This window comes from Tachypleus tridentatus, chromosome 2 (genome assembly GCF_004210375.1).
Source record: "Tachypleus tridentatus isolate NWPU-2018 chromosome 2, ASM421037v1, whole genome shotgun sequence".
In the NCBI taxonomy this organism is placed as follows: Eukaryota; Metazoa; Arthropoda; class Merostomata; order Xiphosura; family Limulidae; genus Tachypleus; species Tachypleus tridentatus.
Genome location: NC_134826.1, coordinates 152,089,284 through 152,107,389, shown reverse-complemented (window position 1 = coordinate 152,107,389; position 18,106 = coordinate 152,089,284). Strand labels below are relative to the sequence as shown.

Below are 18,106 nucleotides of genomic sequence, written 5' to 3'. Positions count from 1 at the left end.
GTCGTCCAGAGCCCACACTGGTTGGGCAAGAGAAGTTTGTTTGATTCAAGGAACCAAACAAAATGAGCATTAACAATCCTCTCTAAGGTCTTACAGAGACAGATCACAATGCAATTGGACAACAGTTCAAAGGAATCTTGGGATCCTTCCCAGACTTAGAGAAAGGTAGGGCAATAGCCTGGCACCAGTCATCAAGAAAACATTCTCCTGCCACATCTGGTTAAAAAACAATCAGAAGAATAGCAACAGAAGCAGGAGGTATATGGAGCATCATCTTGTAGTGTACATTATCAGGTCTGACCGATGTACTGCCAGAGCAATGAAAGGCCAGTTTAAGTTCCACCATTGTAAAGGGGTGATTATAGTCATAGAGAAAATCAGCTTCAATGGAAAAAGTTGAACACTCTCCCATAGTATTGATGGCTAAGAAGGTGGAGGATGAAGCAGGAGTGTTAAATAAATGGTGAAAGCTTTCACCTAGAGTATCATTGATATTCCATCTTCCTGGCCATCAGAAAGCAAGATCAAGAAGGGGACAGAATTATACTGCCCACAGAATTTTCAAATCTTATCCCATATGACTTTGGAACTAGTGGTAAAAGAGATGCTGGTTGTGAACTTAATCCAAGATTCCTTCTGGCTTTGACGTCTTACCTGCCGTGCATGTACACAGGTCTGCTGGAAGGCGATGTGATTTACAAGCGTGGTATACCTAAGGAAAGTATCTCAGGCCTGTATTTGAGCCTTCCGTGCCATGTGGCAGACAGGATTCCACCATGGATGATGATGATATCATGGAAAATATGTCGAGGTTTTAGGAATACATTAAGCAGCTGCCTGTATAATATGTTCAGTCACTGTTGCCATGCTGTTGTCTATTGATGGCTTACAGACAATGGCAGGATCAGGTTCTGTGAGAGCAGTGAAAGAGGACCAGTTGTCTTGATCCAGCTTCCACTGGAGCACTCAGGTCAGTTGGCACTGACCACAGCCACTCTTTCTCAAGATTATAGGAAAATTATCACTTCCTCGTTGGTTATTGTTAACCCTCTATGAAAAGTGGGAGAATAGTGAAGGGGAGCAAATTGAAAAATCAATATCAGTAAAGGACTGACCAGATGCATGAAAACAAGAATCAGAATGAAAAGAGAAAGGTTACGATCTGAGAGCATATACTCTATGGAGCTACCCCTCTAATTAATATCAGTACCTCCACACAGGAGATTATCTGCATTAAAGTCCTTCAGGATTACAAAGGAAGATGGCAATTGTTCAACAAGAGCATCAAGGTCTGATTAACCAATAGTGCCACCCCTCCATGCACTCATCCATCACCTGTCATTTCTGTACAAAGAACACTGCAAAAAGGTGACTGTATCGACAGCTTTCAGAAATGTTTCCTGTAACAAAAAAAATACAGGATGGTGGGAAACAATAAGTGCTTTGATGTCATCCAGATTAGAATGTAAACCTTCACAGTTCTGTTGTATCAAAGTGGCAACTTTATTTATGTGTAGCCAAATTGGGTGAAGAGCCCTTCTGTATACAACGTCCTTTTTCTTTATTTTTTTTATTCAAGAGAGGTCTGTCAACCTCCATGGATCCTGTCCTGGGTCGATTGAGCAGGTCTCTGTCATTGGAAGAGGATTCCAGTGACTGAGGACGTGAACAAATGATTGTTCTGCATCTTGAAGTGGAAAAAGAAGATGTACCTGAGGAAATACTCCTACCCAGAATCAAAGGAAGTGGATCTTGGGATTTGCTGGAATGAATGTAAGGGATACAGATGGGTGTTGACACCGATTCATCAACTATTTTATCCATGGAGGTCAAAAGACATTTCATATGGTTTGAGAATGATTCTTTTGGAGGTACAGGGAGATCCATCTGCACTCCCACTGTAGTAGTGAAACGAAGTCAGGCACACTGCGTCCGAGATGAAGTGGTGGACAGTAACTTCAAGCCTCATGGAAAGTAATGTTTTGAATTGTCTTCAAACACTACACCTCTTTTTCTTCCAACCATTTAGGGCAACAACAAAAGTAGGTTGGGTGAGAGCTACTACAATTAACATAATGAAGGTCTATTTCATACTTGTAGGCTTGGTCCTTGTAATCACAACATGATGTCTTTGAGTGACCAAACTGTTGACACTAGAAACATCCAAGAGAATTTGGAATGTACAGCTCTACTTTGCAATTAAGATAACCTGCCTTGATGATGGCAGGTGAACGCAGTGATGTAAATGATAAAATGAGAACATTGGTCGGCATCATAATTCCATCTTAGAGAGTGGAGATACGCCTCACTGAAAAAACTCCTTGGGTGGAGAAATCGGCAAGAATCTCTGACTTAGGGATGTTCTTCAAATTCCTCTGAACAATAACTTCTCATGATGAATTCAAAGTAGCATAGGGTGTAATGTCAATTGGTATGTCACAAATTGCCTTTGAATGTAAGATGAGTTCACTGTGTTCTGATGTGGATGCTTCCACCAATATGTCACCAGAGCAAAGCTTCTTTGCTGACTTTAGAGAGCCAGCAAGTCCCTTCTGAATGAAAAAAGAAGACATCTGTCCTAAAGGTTTATCTGAAAGAGAATGTAATATAAGAAAATGAGGTACAGGTTGCTTTTCAGAATCTTCAAGATGTGGTCCTCTACCTATGAACCGTTTCTTCACTATTTTATTTAAGTTTTTATTTGGGGGATCTATAATAAAAAAAAGGAAATTTCAGTGCCCACTCACCCCACCCACCATAGAGTTCTAAGAGGGGATGCACTACAATGCCAAACAAGGACACTGCAGCAATGCGAGGGTTTCGTGAGCACTATTCCCAAACACCAGCATCAGATACAATGTCCACAACACCTGTTGAGAATATCCAACACTGGTACTTGGTTGACCCTAGCCCAAGTGGACCAGCCAACTGACCCTAGGGGGGGTCACCCCAAGGCTGCCCATCTACAGAAAGTGGTTTGTTAGGGTTGGACCTCTCAACCACCAGTATAGTTTCCTCCCATTCACAGGTCACTTCACAAACATGTGAGATCCCAGAGGAGGTCAACTAAAAGAACAGAACCTTCCTTAGGAGGTCCCCTCCCCACAGACAGGAATCCACACAAGGGGGAAAAAGAGAAGAAAGCATGAACTTTGGATAACAGAAAATAAAACAAAGGTTAAGTGTTCCATTCACTCAAGCAACTAAAAGTATGTTCCAGAGGAATGGGATTAAGGTATGGCTGTATGCCAGTACAAGAGTCAAGCAGACATGCGAGTATAGATGTGCAGTTGTTCAACAAATGAGTTTGTATGGACCTTAATATCAAGAAAAAAAAGAAACAAAAAGTTATTTTGAGTTTGAGTGTTGTGGAGTAAAAAATGAGGATTTGAAAGACACAGGGAAAGAAGATGACTGAAAAATCATGTCAATAGAGAAGCAGAAAAGTATGGATTGAAAGACACAGGGAAAGAAGATGACTGAAAAATCATGTCAATAGAGAAGCAGAAAAGTATGGATTGAAAGACACAGGGAAAGAAAATGACTGAAAAATCATGTCAATAGAGAAGCAGAAAAGTATGGATTGAAAGACACAGGGAAAGAAGATGACTGAAAAATCATGTCAATAGAGAAGCAGAAAAGTATGGATTGAAAGACATAGGGAAAGAAGATGACTGAAAAAATCATGTCAATAGAGAAGCAGAAAAGTATGGATTGAAAGACACAGGGAAAGAAGATGACTGAAAAATCATGTCAATAGAGAAGCAGAAAAGTATGGATTGAAAGACACAGGGAAAGAAGATGACTGAAAAATCATGTCAATAGAGAAGCAGAAAAGTATGGATTGAAAGACACAGGAAAAGAAGATGACTGAAAATCATGTCAATAGAGAAGCAGAAAAGTATGGATTGAAAGACACAGGGAAAGAAGATGACTGAAAAATCATGTCAATAGAGAAGCAGAAAAGTATGGATTGAAAGACACAGGGAAAGAAGATGACTGAAAAATCATGTCAATAGAGAAGCAGAAAAGTATGGATTGAAAGACACAGGGAAAGAAGATGACTGAAAAATCATGTCAATAGAGAAGCAGAAAAGTATGGATTGAAAGACACAGGGAAAGAAGATGACTGAAAAATCATGTCAATAGAGAAGCAGAAAAGTATGGATTGAAAGACACAGGGAAAGAAGATGACTGAAAAATCATGTCAATAGAGAAGCAGAAAAGTATGGATTGAAAGACATAGGGAAAGAAGATGACTGAAAAATCATGTCAATAGAGAAGCAGAAAAGTATGGATTGAAAGACACAGGAAAGAAGATGACTGAAAAATCATGTCAATAGAGAAGCAGAAAAGTATGGATTGAAAGCCACAGGGAAAGAAGATGACTGAAAAATCATGTCAATAGAGAAGCAGAAAAGTATGGATTGAAAGACACAGGGAAAGAAGATGACTGAAAAATCATGTCAATAGAGAAGCAGAAAAGTATGGATTGAAAGACACAGGGAAAGAAGATGACTGAAAAATCATGTCAATAGAGAAGCAGAAAAGTATGGATTGAAAGACACAGGGAAAGAAGATGACTGAAAAATCATGTCAATAGAGAAGCAGAAAAGTATGGATTGAAAGACACAGGGAAAGAAGATGACTGAAAAATCATGTCAATAGAGAAGCAGAAAAGTATGGATTGAAAGACACAGGGAAAGAAGATGACTGAAAAATCATGTCAATAGAGAAGCAGAAAAGTATAGATTGAAAGACATAGGGAAAGAAGATGACTGAAAAATCATGTCAATAGAGAAGCAGAAAAGTATGGATTGAAAGACACAGGGAAAGAAGATGACTGAAAAATCATGTCAATAGAGAAGCAGAAAAGTATGGACATTCCTTCAGAGGTAAAGTACCTACAGCAAATCCTGGAAACAGATTGTCAAAATAATTGTTATCCTGGTCATTTTCAAACTGGGAAAAAAGAACATCAGAATGGGAGAAAAAGCCCCTGTATGCATGAGACAGCCCATAACAAATTTTAAATTCTGTAAAATATCACACATCTCATGAAATTTATCAATAATTCTAAAAAAACACCTGTTTAAGACAATACTAGAAAAGGAATGATGTCATTTTGAGCACAAATATTTAGGGGAGGATACTGTACAAAGACAGTTTGTCATACCCTCCTATTGGTGGAGAGTTGATATTGCATGACAATTTCATCAAGTGCTAGCACAGGTCACATTAAACACGTGGTTTTTATATGAGGGTTTTTGCACCACTAGAAGCATGTAAGTCTGATAGACAGATGTGTTAAGTATTAAGCTATTCTGGAAGATAAGGTGATGGGAAATTTTACATACTTCAAAAAGAAACTGGAGAAAGACAAAGAATATTTGATTGGTAAACAAATTCCACTTTCCTGCTTTCATGTTATAAAAAATTTCTTAGTCAAATGAAAATGCAAAAACATTAATACAATACAGAATAAAGACCTACTGACACTTAATACGTTCTAATGATATGCATTTTCTAACAATCTTTGTATCACAACAAAAATTAAAAGTACACGTGTATTAAAATCTGACTGACTGTGCATCATTTCAGCAGTACATACAATCTGTACAAATTTTATACATTTGAATCATTACCTGGATTTGTGATTGACGTGAGGGGATGTGTAGGTGAGACAATCTCCATTGGGCTTTCTTCAACACTAGAATGAACTCTATCACAGCTTATGTCTTCATCATAAGGGATATGGTTATTTGTTCTTGAAGACTTTTCATTTTTATTATCTTCTTGGTACTGACCAAACCTTTTACTAACAGACTCAGACATTCCCTGGTTTGGTAGTTTGGACATTTTTGAAGGATTAGCTCCACAAAGGTCAGCTTTTCTCATGAACAGTTGTAGAGCCTGGGCTGCTGCTTCATCAGGAGTAAATTCTTTTACTTTTCCACTTGAAGCACAAAATTCATTTGCACAACTCGGATTTCTACATCCTTTTGTCAGCTGATAATAATACTGTTCAATCAGTTTCTTGACAGCAGCACGTTTCCTAGTAAAGTAAAACATCTCTAAACTTTTACTTTCAATTAAACTTTTAAACAGAATTAACTAATTATCTTTTGGGGTTCTGCCATTCTAAGCAATATCACTTCATGTATGCTTTTGTAAGTTATACAATGGATCAAATAATCCTTCACATTGACAATATGAAAAACATTATTCTATAACACTGTGTATTTAAGCTTTGAAAACCAAAGTGCAAATTTTAATGTTCAAACCACTTCATGACACAATTACAAAAAGAATGGTCTGTCTGATGATACAGTAAATGTATGTGGTCTTAGATAAAGTTTACTGAATACATTTATAGAAACAAGAATGTAACAGGTTATATTTACAGTGAAGTAGATTAGTATACATTTATGACATGGCAACCTCCACTTTTCCTAATGTCACTTTCCAAGGTCACAGTTCACGTACACGTGTTTATTATTCTTCAAAGTGTGAAATTCTGCTCTCCCTTACCTACAGAATTTCAATTTTCAAATATTATGAATATTTACATTGGCTAAATTAAAAATAGGTTAACTGAAATGGTATTTAACATAAGAACAACAAAGAACCGTTTGGTGTTTTAAGACTGTCATTTCACACCAGTCCTTGAGATAAAGGGTGGGTGTAAATTTTAACTTTTCATGAAATCATTGATTTCCACCTTCTTCAACTTCCTATTCACCTCTATTACAATTGATAAGAAAACATTCCACATGCCAATCACCCTGTTAGAAGAAACAAAGCTGCCTTTACTAGAAATATAGCTACACACTTTTATTTCAGATGCAATCTATACTAGTCCCAAACCTTGATAAATATAAGATCAGAATAGAACTAATAACTCTATTATGTAAAAATATTAATTGTTCATAGATCTCAAGTGGAGCCTCAGACTGATGGAACTTTAATAATGACACTGGAATGTTTAATAGACAACAAACACAGCCTTTCACTTCATTTAAGTCAAGGTTTCTAAGAATAGTTTTATAAAGAATTTTAGGGCCAAAGTAATGATGCAGATGAAAAGATATAATAGGTAGCACAACAAAGAACTGATGGATATCAAGAGATTAACTCCTATTACAAACATCACCAAAGCAATGAGATGGGTTGTTACCAGAAAGAAATACAATAGATTCCCCAGTATTGTAGAGGATGTCTTTGATGTTGGTAAAGATGATGAATGGTCAGAAGCTGCACTGAAGAGACTTTGTGATTGTGGCCATTGAAATAAATGTTTCATTAATTAAACTAATAAAGGGCAAAGGCTATAAGCCAGCAAATTATAAATGGTGTGTCCATTAAAGAATGGCAGAATTTTACGGAATCTCTCAAATATATCCAGGAAAACAGACCTAAACATTTTAAACTACAATACAAACTTTTATAAATTGAAGTTCACTGCCATCTGTTTCATCAATCCACTAAATTCAGCCACAACTGAAATTCCAAATTACATAATGCGAGGTCATTGAATTTTTAAATATTTTTGTTATTTACCAGATATTTTATTTTATATACAATCCTAATGAGCAACTAATGCAGTAAAACAATTCCAAGTTTATCTTCTAACAAAATGGGCTAACACACTTAGCATTCTTTAAAAATACCACAACATTCCTGATGGTTTTACCAAAAAGCCATCATTAATTCAGAGGACTGCCAATTAAGTAGTGCTTCCCCAACCTATACTGTTATAATTTATTAGCAAATATCATGTGGCACCTTATCAAAAGCTTTTAAAAACTGATGTGCAATGAATGCATACTCTTTCCATCATACAGATAAGTAACAATAAGAAAGAAAAAACAGATTGGTAGGGCAAGATTTCTATTTTCTTTGGTGAATCTATGCTGGCTTTCTGATTTAATAAATTGTTTTGCAAAAACTTCTTTAATCATGCTCTTGGTTTATAATTTATGGGGTAATGCTTATTACCCCCTTCAAAAGAGGAGCAAGTCAGTAACATTGGTAATTATCCAATCCTCAGGCACCAATTACCTACTGACCTAACAAAAAACTAGAAGATAGGTTCACATATCTTGTATCTAGCCTCCTTTAAAACCCTGGTTCTTTATCTCTTTTCACTTTTTTAAATCTTTCTACTTACCAATAAGGGATTAACAATAATATCTAAATGATTCAGATAAATTCTATTATTTTCCATAGAATGTTTGGGATTAAGTACATTGCTAATATCTTCTGTTGTGAAAACATTTTGTTTTTTAAAATAAAAAATAACGAAAACCCCAGACACCCAAAGTGATATCGTGTGATAAAGAATCGGTCTTCAAAGAAATTCTTGGCCACCTTCTCCAAATATTCAATTCCAATTTTACTAACCTTTAATAAATCCTTCACATTGGTTTTCAAATTATCAGCCACAAGTTTTCAATAAGTATAGTAACGTATGAATTTAATGTTTACTATTTTTATTTAACTTTTTAATTATATTTTTTAATTTAACATTAATTTTCAGGTTACCTTGCTGCAGTATCATCAATAGCACAAGATGGGTTTTCACTGTCTTCAGAATCCATTAATGTTGATCTATCAGTTAAATTGTGAGGCAGGTTTGAAAGAATGCGCAATTAATTAATTAAGAAAAATTAATATTTCAAATTATATAAATGTTTTTTTCATTGAACAATTATTACAAATTTAGACTACTAGGCCTACTGCGCAGTGATTTCTAACACTTTTCGCGAGTACTTAATACGAATCATGAAATCATCTGGTTTAACAACGCCATCTTTCGACTGTTAAAGTAAAATAAAATAATATTTGATTTTATATTTTTCTGTAATCTAAATTACGCGTTTATAATAATATCGTTCATACATAAACTATTTAAGAGTTTAATATTTTTATATGACCAATGAAAATGCTTAAAAGTTTCTATTTTTAATTTAAATATATCAGACAAATTGGATTTTCCTACTCTATTTGTAATTAAAGTCATGAAATCATCTTGTATTCGCATCGCCATCTTCCCACTATTGCAACAAAATAATATTTTATTTCATATTTTTGTGACCTAAATAACACAATAAAAAATAACATTGTTGATACATAAACTATTTAAAGCTTTGATATTTCTACTACATAACCGATGGAAATTCTTGAACATTTTATATTTTCACTTTAGATACACAAGGCAAATCTGAATTTCTTATTTTAATTATAATTCAATTTATTTTTCGTTTGCCCAGCATGTGGCTGTGAGAAAACTGGAGTCTCAAATACTCCAACGAAAATATGGTAATAAAGCAAATAAAACTCTAGCCAGCATTTGGTTTGGCCGTGACAGAGTTTTTCTTAAATCCTTTCAATCTCACACTTTGTGGTTTTATGGACTAAAAACTGAACTCCTCCCTCTACAAAACCTCAAGAATTTACGCCGATGGAAAAAAAAAAAAGAAAAAAAAGATACGACACTCGGAGGGGTTAAGAAATGTTACGGTACCGATCCTGAGGGAAGGATTTGTATTGCAGTAAACGGAAACCTTTTTGAAGTCACAAAAGGAATACAATTTACGGACCAGGTAAATTAAATTGAAATTAATTTTGACTTATGATGAGTCATTAACGTGTATTTATATATTTATTTGTGGTGATAGTACAATTTGCTTTTTTCAAGTTTTTTTATGGTTAAATTATATTCATCTTAAGTTTTCTATTCATTGAATACCATTAACTATATCAGAACTATTTTAATGGGAAATACTTATTATGTGTAAGCTATTTTAAGTTATGTTTTAGTGATTTATTTCATAAATTGAAGTTCTTGTATACAAAGTGGTACATTGATTAGCCTTGTATGAAAGTGGGTAAAAAAAAAGGAAGCCATGCTAACAGGGGCGTGGATTTTTTTACACCCGATTGGGGGGGGGGGTGATTTTTGCAACCACTTATGTGGACTGTTCAATTTACAAATTGGTAATCTCTGATTACGTGAACCTGAAAGCTGTAAACATGCAGTCACAGAGTAATCTTGTTGCCACGATACTTGGATGTATACTTAGGCATACTGACTGATACTTAACGAAGTTACGAACTATCGCTTAGATCGAAAAGCTTAGAAGTACGCCTGTATTAGAGATGTACATTTCGGCTACTGAAAAAGCCTACATGTAGGCCTAATTATGTAATTCGATTGGTAAGAACACGAGAATCACAAGAACAAACACACAATTTGTAGGCCTGTGATGCAATAAAATAATTCAACAGACCAAACTGTAGGGGGGAATTATTGTATGCACCATACTCCCACCTAAAATGAAGGAGGGATGTATACCCTCCATCACCCCAGAATCTACGCCCCTGCATGCTAATATACCATAGTGTTAATAATGAATGTACACTAACTGCAGAAAAGGGAGGGGAGGAGGCATTTACGTGCCATTCGTATCTTAAGAAAAAATAAAGATTATTGGTTTTAAAAGAGGTCAAATATTATGTGTATATGTAAACCTATGTAAAACGATGTTAGCAGTAGAATACCTTGGGGTCAAGTTACTAGATACAAAAACCAAACTTAAATTTCCTGCATTAGTTATATCCTACAATTTTTTTGAAAAATAGTGATAACACAAATAATCATCCAGTATTGAGGAAACTAGTGAGTGGTCTAAAGATATCAATGATACAACAACAAGTCCAATACTTATTTTTCAGGAAGTTGTCAATTCCCCTTGTACACTCTTTCTAACCTGCTGTTTTCCACTTTTGTTGGTGGCTACTCATTTCATAAAATATTCACACTTTTTGAAAAATTAAACAGTGTTCTCAATAAGGTCAGTGTGGGTATTAGCACTTTAATTAAAATAAAGCACAGAAAAACATTTTGACCTTCTTTGGTTAACTTTGTTAACCTAAAGATGATCTAAGAAGGTCGAAACATTATTCTGTACTTTGTTTTAATTAAAGTTTTAATACCCATACATATTGAGAATACATTTTTTTTCAAGCTGGTTTCTCATCATAATGAAAAATTAAACTGCCTTAATTGGGTATAGTCTGTCGATTTTTCTAAAGTCAAAGACTTGTCCTCTAATTCTGTTGTCTTCAGAAATTAACACAGAAATCAAATGCCTTTATCCTATCAGTCCTCTTTTATAAAGTCTTATGAGTGAAAGGAGAAGAACAGCTTGTACTCTTTGATTATCTTAGCCAAATATCATGGTTTTAAGCTCCAGTTTCTTTTCACTTACAGTAACTATCTGTTATAAAAGATCATCCTTAACCACATCAAGGAACCTCTCTTTCCCACAACGTAACTCCATACAGTTACAGTGTTCCATGATTATTTCAACAGCATACTTGTTACTAACAGTTCTGATCTCTTTATACAATTTCTAACTCAAACGTTTTTCAATTTTATGTTAAGCTTTTTCAAAAACAAGAAACTTCATTTTCTAAATTTTGAAACTTAATAAGGTGTTCCTCCCTTCAATAAGTATAAAATTTAATAAAAAATCCTCACCTTTAATACACAACTGGTCATACAAAGAATGTGTTGCAATTAATAAAAATAAGAGAATTAAAATCTGTGTTGAAGACTGCTTAAATAAAGATACTTAACATCAGTATCATTGCATAAACAAAGATACTTAACATCAGTATCATTGGGTTTAGGTGTTCTGCTGTTTTCTTTCCAATTTTACCTGTCTCATTCTCACAATTTAGGTGTACTTGACAGTGTTTGGGGAGCATTTCAAGTCTGTCCTGTAAAACGTTTACTGCTCTACAGACAATATTCTATGCTTTTTGGGCCATGGCATGTGAATAACACTTAATATATAGTGTAACATTCAGTTTTTTATCAAGGTTTATATGTGTAGTAAATTGATTTATTGTAGTATATACTGGTACCATACACTACCTTGTTTCTATATTGTTAATAAACTGCATAAAGTACCATGACAGTTATTTCAGACCCTACATTTGATAGGTATGTTCATTCAGGCAGAACCCTTATGACATACCCTTGGTACATGTATATGGGAATTCTAAAGTATGATAACTATTCTCACCCTGGCTCATTCAATTGTCAACAGAGATCAGTGAAACATTACCATAGTGTTGAAAATTACATCCACTAATGACATGGAAGAATTAGCTCCATACAATGGAAAGAATGATAGAATATTCTCTGCATGTACACATTAATGATGCTGCATGTAATTTATTTAGATATTTATTCAGTCTTTGTATGAGTATTATTTTTATAAAAACTTTAATGTGTACTTAGTTAATTAAGCATTTTGGGTTATCCAGGATCTACACACAGTTTACCTTTTCATTATTTCAAAAATGTCTTGAAAAGATATGGATTATCATGCCTGAAAATACAGCTTACCCTTTCATGAGTTCAAAAATATTATAGCCTGACCAGGGATGAGTTATCCTTACTGTAAAAGTAACTTATCCTTTCTCTTAGATAAACTTCGAATGAATTTATTTAGATCACAGACAGGTTATCCTGTCATTAGAAAAATATATCTGATATTCTAAAGTTAGTTATATTACAGAAATAGTGTTTTTAGTTAGACTCCTGAGAAATCTTTTGTATTCTATTAACATTAGTTTTATTTGGCTTGTTTTTTATTAACTTTGATTCAGTTGTAGTATTTTACAGTATAAGAGGAAAGGTTGATACAACTTAGCTTTCTAATAGTTTATGCTACAAATTTAAAGCTGTTATTATAACAGAATTTTGTTCTGTGAAGGAATTATGTTGTTCCATTAATTTCTTTTTTAAAAAAATATTATGTTTGTATTATGTTTTGTAATTCATCTTTTAGTAATGTTTTATGTTTTATCAAGAACTAGAATTTGGAAGGCTTAAATCAAATTCATCTTAAGTAACATTTTATGTGCAGACCAATTTCTGATGATGTAGGCTGTGACACTCAGTCTGTGAGTCAAGGAGACTGTATTCAGAAGATTGAATGTACTACAGAGGTTGTTAAGAACAAAATAATGTACTATGTTAAAGAGCTTGACCTTTTGACCTAAAACAAAGCACATTTTATTGCTAAATAAACACGCTTCTTGGTAGCATTCAGTCATAAGGATACAGAGTTTAGAGGGTCAACTGTACAAAGTAGTATGAATGTTTTTATCCACACAGGTACCACACTTTATCCATTCCACAGCAGCAAATTAGCTTTGTTGGGTGACCTTAGCCATCTGTGAAAATTGCTGATAAAATGGTTTTATAGGGCTGAGGAACCAAACGTTTCTATGTCCAAAATGTGCAGCCACTACTGTGTCTTATGTTATATTTTTCATTGGGATATGGATTTTACACCAGAATTATGGAAACTGATATGAATGTTGGCAGTTCTAGATAAAGAGATCAAACTTCTATTCATAATTAAAAAGATAAGAGTATCAGAAAGCTGTTTATGAACCAACTTACATGTCATGGCTAATGTTAAAATTAATAATTATTATTGTAAGTTACAAAGTGTACTAATGCAAAGAAAAAAAATATGCATATATTGGTAGTTTCTGTTATTTATTATTACATCAATAGATTTTTCACTGAAATCAGTGTCAGTGAAAATCTAAAAAAACACAAATTGTATCCCTTGTAGTTCAGTGTTCAGTTCAAGTACAACATCATCTTGTTATGGTATGAGTACTTTACTATGGATAATAGTGTTAATTTTCTGTAAACAAATTAGTAAATGTATTATATTAATTTTGTACATCTAATTTGATATTTTGTTATTACTTCAACGAATGTTCTTTATTTGTTAACTGATTTTTAAACGTAATTAATTCTTCCTGATGGCTCGATTGTAAGTTGAGGGCTTACATTGCAAAAATTCTAGATCCAATCCTTGCAAAAGCCCAATTGCAACCTTGCAATTCACATTTTAGCTTTCATTTGAACGTCGTCTATCATTCAGTGAGCTATTTTGGACTAGTTAATAAATTAATGGCAAGTCCACCCCACGTAAAAAATAACCAATTAATTTATTTCATTAGTAACGTTTGTTATACGTTACGTTCAATTTGACGCAAGTTGTATGCCTAATTGCATTAAAAATATTGTAAATAGATGGCACTAGCCGCACAACCTAACAGAAAACTTTGGTTAGTCCTTTACTCACCATTACGTACCTAAAATATTTGAGATGTTTGGATAACATGACATTCGGTCACTGCTAATTAACCATCATTATTTAACAGTGTATTTATTTAGTTTAATACCTAGTACGCAATGATTTAATGTAAGGAATGTTTATTGTTGAGATTTACCGAGAAATACACAGCGTGAGAGTGTTATGTAGATTTTAAAACAATGACTTGATGCTTACAATTTGAAGAACTTGTTTCAAATAATTACAAACTAGTAACACAGAGACGCGTTTGAAGAGTATAGCGTAAGATTGAATAGATTATTCTTAAACTAAATGAGCAATCCGTGCTCTACGAATTGTTGGTTTGGAAGTCAAAGTTTTAGAGTTGTAAGCCCTCAAACTTCCCTCTGAACCAACGGAAGAGTGAGAAAGATAACAGAAACTGAATTGTACATAAGATGCTAGTATCTTAAATATTGATACACAGAGCTAAAAACATGAAGCCAGGATTACCTATATTTACAAATATATGTATTTGAGAATTCAAACTGTGTACAAAATTGCATTAGTACAAATATATGTTTATAAATGAACGAATGTTGATCTTGTACAAAGAAGCCACAATTTGATATGTTTGTTTGTTTTTGATTTTGTGTACAAAATTGCATTAGTACAAATATATGTTTATAAATGAACGAATGTTGATCTTGTACAAAGAAGCCACAATTTGATATGTTTGTTTGTTTTTTAATTTCGCGCAAAGCTACTCGAGGGCTATCTGCGCTAGCCGTCCCTAATTTAGCAGTGTAAGACTAGAGGGAAGGCAGCTAGTCATCACCACCCACCGCCAACTCTTGGGCTACTCTTTTACCAACGAATAGTGGGATTGACCGTCACATTATAACGCCCCAACGGCTGGGAGGACGAGCATGTTTGGTGCGACCGGAGTTCGAACCCGCGACCCTCGGATTACGAGTCGAACGCCTTAACACATTTTGCCATGCCAGGGCCAATCTGATATGAAAAGAGGAGATAAATACTCCAATACATATGGGATACTGGATTAAAGACCAGATGCCTGTTTGATAATGTGCCAGCTAGAGCTACGTAATGCCGTCCAACAACAACTAACCCCACCATATTACTTATAGCTACAGGATTCACTTTCCAACCCTTCAGACTATAATTTAAACGAATTGTGAAAAATAAGTGAGGATCATTAGGAGGTTTGTGACAAAAAATACTTTGTGTGAAGTGAATCAAAGATACTGTTGTATTTATTTGGACAATTAAAATCTCTACTTCTTTTCAGGAAAAGCTGTCTGTAAATGTGTTTATTTCAATACACTTTGTCATGAACATGGTGCATATATGTAGATGTGTTTATTTCAATACGTTTTGTCATGAACATGGTGCATATATACAAATGTGTTTATTTCGGTACGTTTTGTCATGAACATGGTGCATATTTGTAGATGTGTTGATTTGAATACGTTTTGTCATGAACATGGTGTTTTATCAACATTTTATTCCATAACTTCTCAGACGTTAATAGCATATTTTATTACACTCGTTTTATTACACTTATTCGCTATTAGCAATACTGGAACTGCATTTAACACCATTGAACAAAACCAAAGTGAACTGAATTTAAAGTGTAAATTAATGACAAGGTTTTTGTCAATAAGAAGAAATGTGGATACCGAATTTTCCGCATTTCCAAAAAGGTACGGAAAGCTAGGTAGTGATTAAATGATTGAGAAATCAACCTTGAAACAACATTTAACATTTTGTACCGTGGAAGACATCAGCTTTACTAGTTTCCTGATGTAACATCACGTGATTGTCAGTATCGTAGAAGGCATCAACCTCATAATCATCTGAAAGAGACAACTGTTTTAGCATTAATCGGACCTGGCATGGCAGGCTGGTTATGGCACTCGACTCTTAATCCGAGGGTCGCGGATTCAAATCCCTGTCATACCAAACATGCTCGCCCTTTCACCCGTGGGGGTGTTATAATGTTACAACTAATCCCACTATTCGTTGGTAAAAGAGTGGCGGTGGATGGTGATGACTAGCTGCTTTCCCTCTTGTCTTACATTACTAAATTATGGATGGCTAACGCAGATAGCTCTCATGTAGCTTTACGCGAAATTCGAAGCAAACCAAACCAGCATTAATCAAATTATGAAGCAATTTCCGTTTCGGCCTGCCTTTTACAGTCAGTTTAGAACGAGCCATCAGGTGCAAGTGTCAAGGGCGGGACTATAAAGAAAATAAAAATCCACAGTGTTCAGAACACCAAGTTGTCCTTCCAACAGAAATTTAATACATTGTGTTTATTAGCCTATTATCATTCTAATGGTATTATTCAAGACGAAGGTATGTGATATAAACAAGTTAAACTTGATAGATAGTAGCATCCATCAAGGCTTTCAAAAGATATTTCACAAAACACGCTCGAAATTTTGGGATAGTAACATGTAGTACGAAGTCTATAAGCATCAATTCTTCTACATCACCAATACTGTACATTATGGGAGGGACCATCAGCAGCAGTTCTTCTACATCACCAATACTGTACATTATGGGAGGGACCATCAGCAGCAGTTCTTCTAGATCACCAATACTGTGCATTATGGGAGGGACCATCAGCAGCAGTTCTTCTACATCACCAATACTGTGCATTATGGGAGGGACCATCAGCAGCAGTTCTTCTACATCACCAATACTGTACATTATGGGAGGGACCATCAGCAGCAGTTCTACATCACCAGTACTGCACATTATGGGGGAACTAGCAGCAGCAGTTCTTGTACATCACCAATACTGTACATTATGGGAGGGACCATCAGCTGCAGTTCTTCTACATCACCAATACTGTACATTAGGGAAGGGACCATCAGCAGCAGTTCTTCTAGATCACCAATACTGTACATTATGGGAGGGACCATCAGCAGCAGTTCTTCTAGATCACCAATACTGTACATTATGGGAGGGACCATCAAATATTTAATACTTGATACACTATTAGTAGTACTCTTAATATTGAATATATTGTTAGTGGTACTTTTAATATTGAATATATTGTTAGTAGTACTTTTAATATTGAATATATTGTTAGTAGTACTTTTAATATTGAATATATTGTTAGTAGTACTTTTAATATTAAATATATTGTTATATGAAATATTTATAATAATGAATACATTGTTAGTAGTGTGTTTTAATAATGAATACTTTGTTAAAGGGTCTGAACAGTCGTTCCTTACAATTCAATAAGTTAAGAAAGTATTCTCATTAGGAATACTTAACAATTTGTTAATATAATTATTAAAAATCACATAACTATTGTCAAGGTAATCTTACTTGTTCATAAGAACGACACAATGTTTTGTATCAAGATATAGAACAATAATATCTGAAAACTGTTATATTTTAAGATGTGTGTGTATTTCGAGAAGTAATCCATAACAAGGCTTATGTGAAATGATTTAAAACAAAACATGAGCTGGAATTAAACTAGAACATGAGTGTATAAGCCTTATAGAGTTCCCAACAAACATGATTTTTACATTTATTCTATACCAAGTAAAGTGATGAATTGTCTTTCCTATTTGTTCCTGTAAAATATGATTTTCTTGTGGAATGAGAAGCTAAAACTCTTGTAGGTTTTCAAGTACTAACTGTAAAACCTATCATCAACTTGGACATCAATATAGCAAACAACTCGCAACTCATTAAGTATATTGTTTGTATGTCAACATGGCAACTCATTAAGTATATTGTTTGTATGTCGACATAGCAACTCATTAAGTATATTGTTTGTATGTCGACATAGCAACTCATTAAGTATATTGTTTGTATGTCAACATAGCAACTCACTATACTGATAAAAGGGGAGTTCTCCAAATTCCAGTAATTAATTGGGTGTCGAATTATTCAAA

At 34.3% G+C, this 18,106-nt stretch overlaps 2 protein-coding genes and 1 long non-coding RNA gene across 4 annotated transcripts in view; 2 read left to right on the top strand and 1 right to left on the bottom strand.

Annotated features, from left to right (window-relative positions):
* The window catches only part of LOC143245377 (uncharacterized), a 217,510-nt gene that overhangs the window by 65,170 nt on the left and 134,234 nt on the right, over positions 1-18,106 (top strand). The window lies entirely within an intron of this gene.
* LOC143236768 (uncharacterized) lies at positions 5,611-8,770 on the bottom strand. The gene is made up of 2 exons (XM_076475313.1): positions 8,545-8,770; positions 5,611-6,055 (listed from the first exon to the last, which is right to left on the bottom strand). The coding sequence occupies exons 1-2, from the start codon at positions 8,598-8,600 to the stop codon at positions 5,626-5,628; spliced, it is 486 nt and encodes a 161-aa protein (XP_076331428.1). The 5' UTR covers positions 8,601-8,770; the 3' UTR covers positions 5,611-5,625.
* Positions 9,284-15,473, top strand: LOC143245376 (uncharacterized). The gene is made up of 2 exons (XR_013025613.1): positions 9,284-9,605; positions 14,920-15,473. It is a non-coding gene; the product is annotated as an uncharacterized LOC143245376 (long non-coding RNA).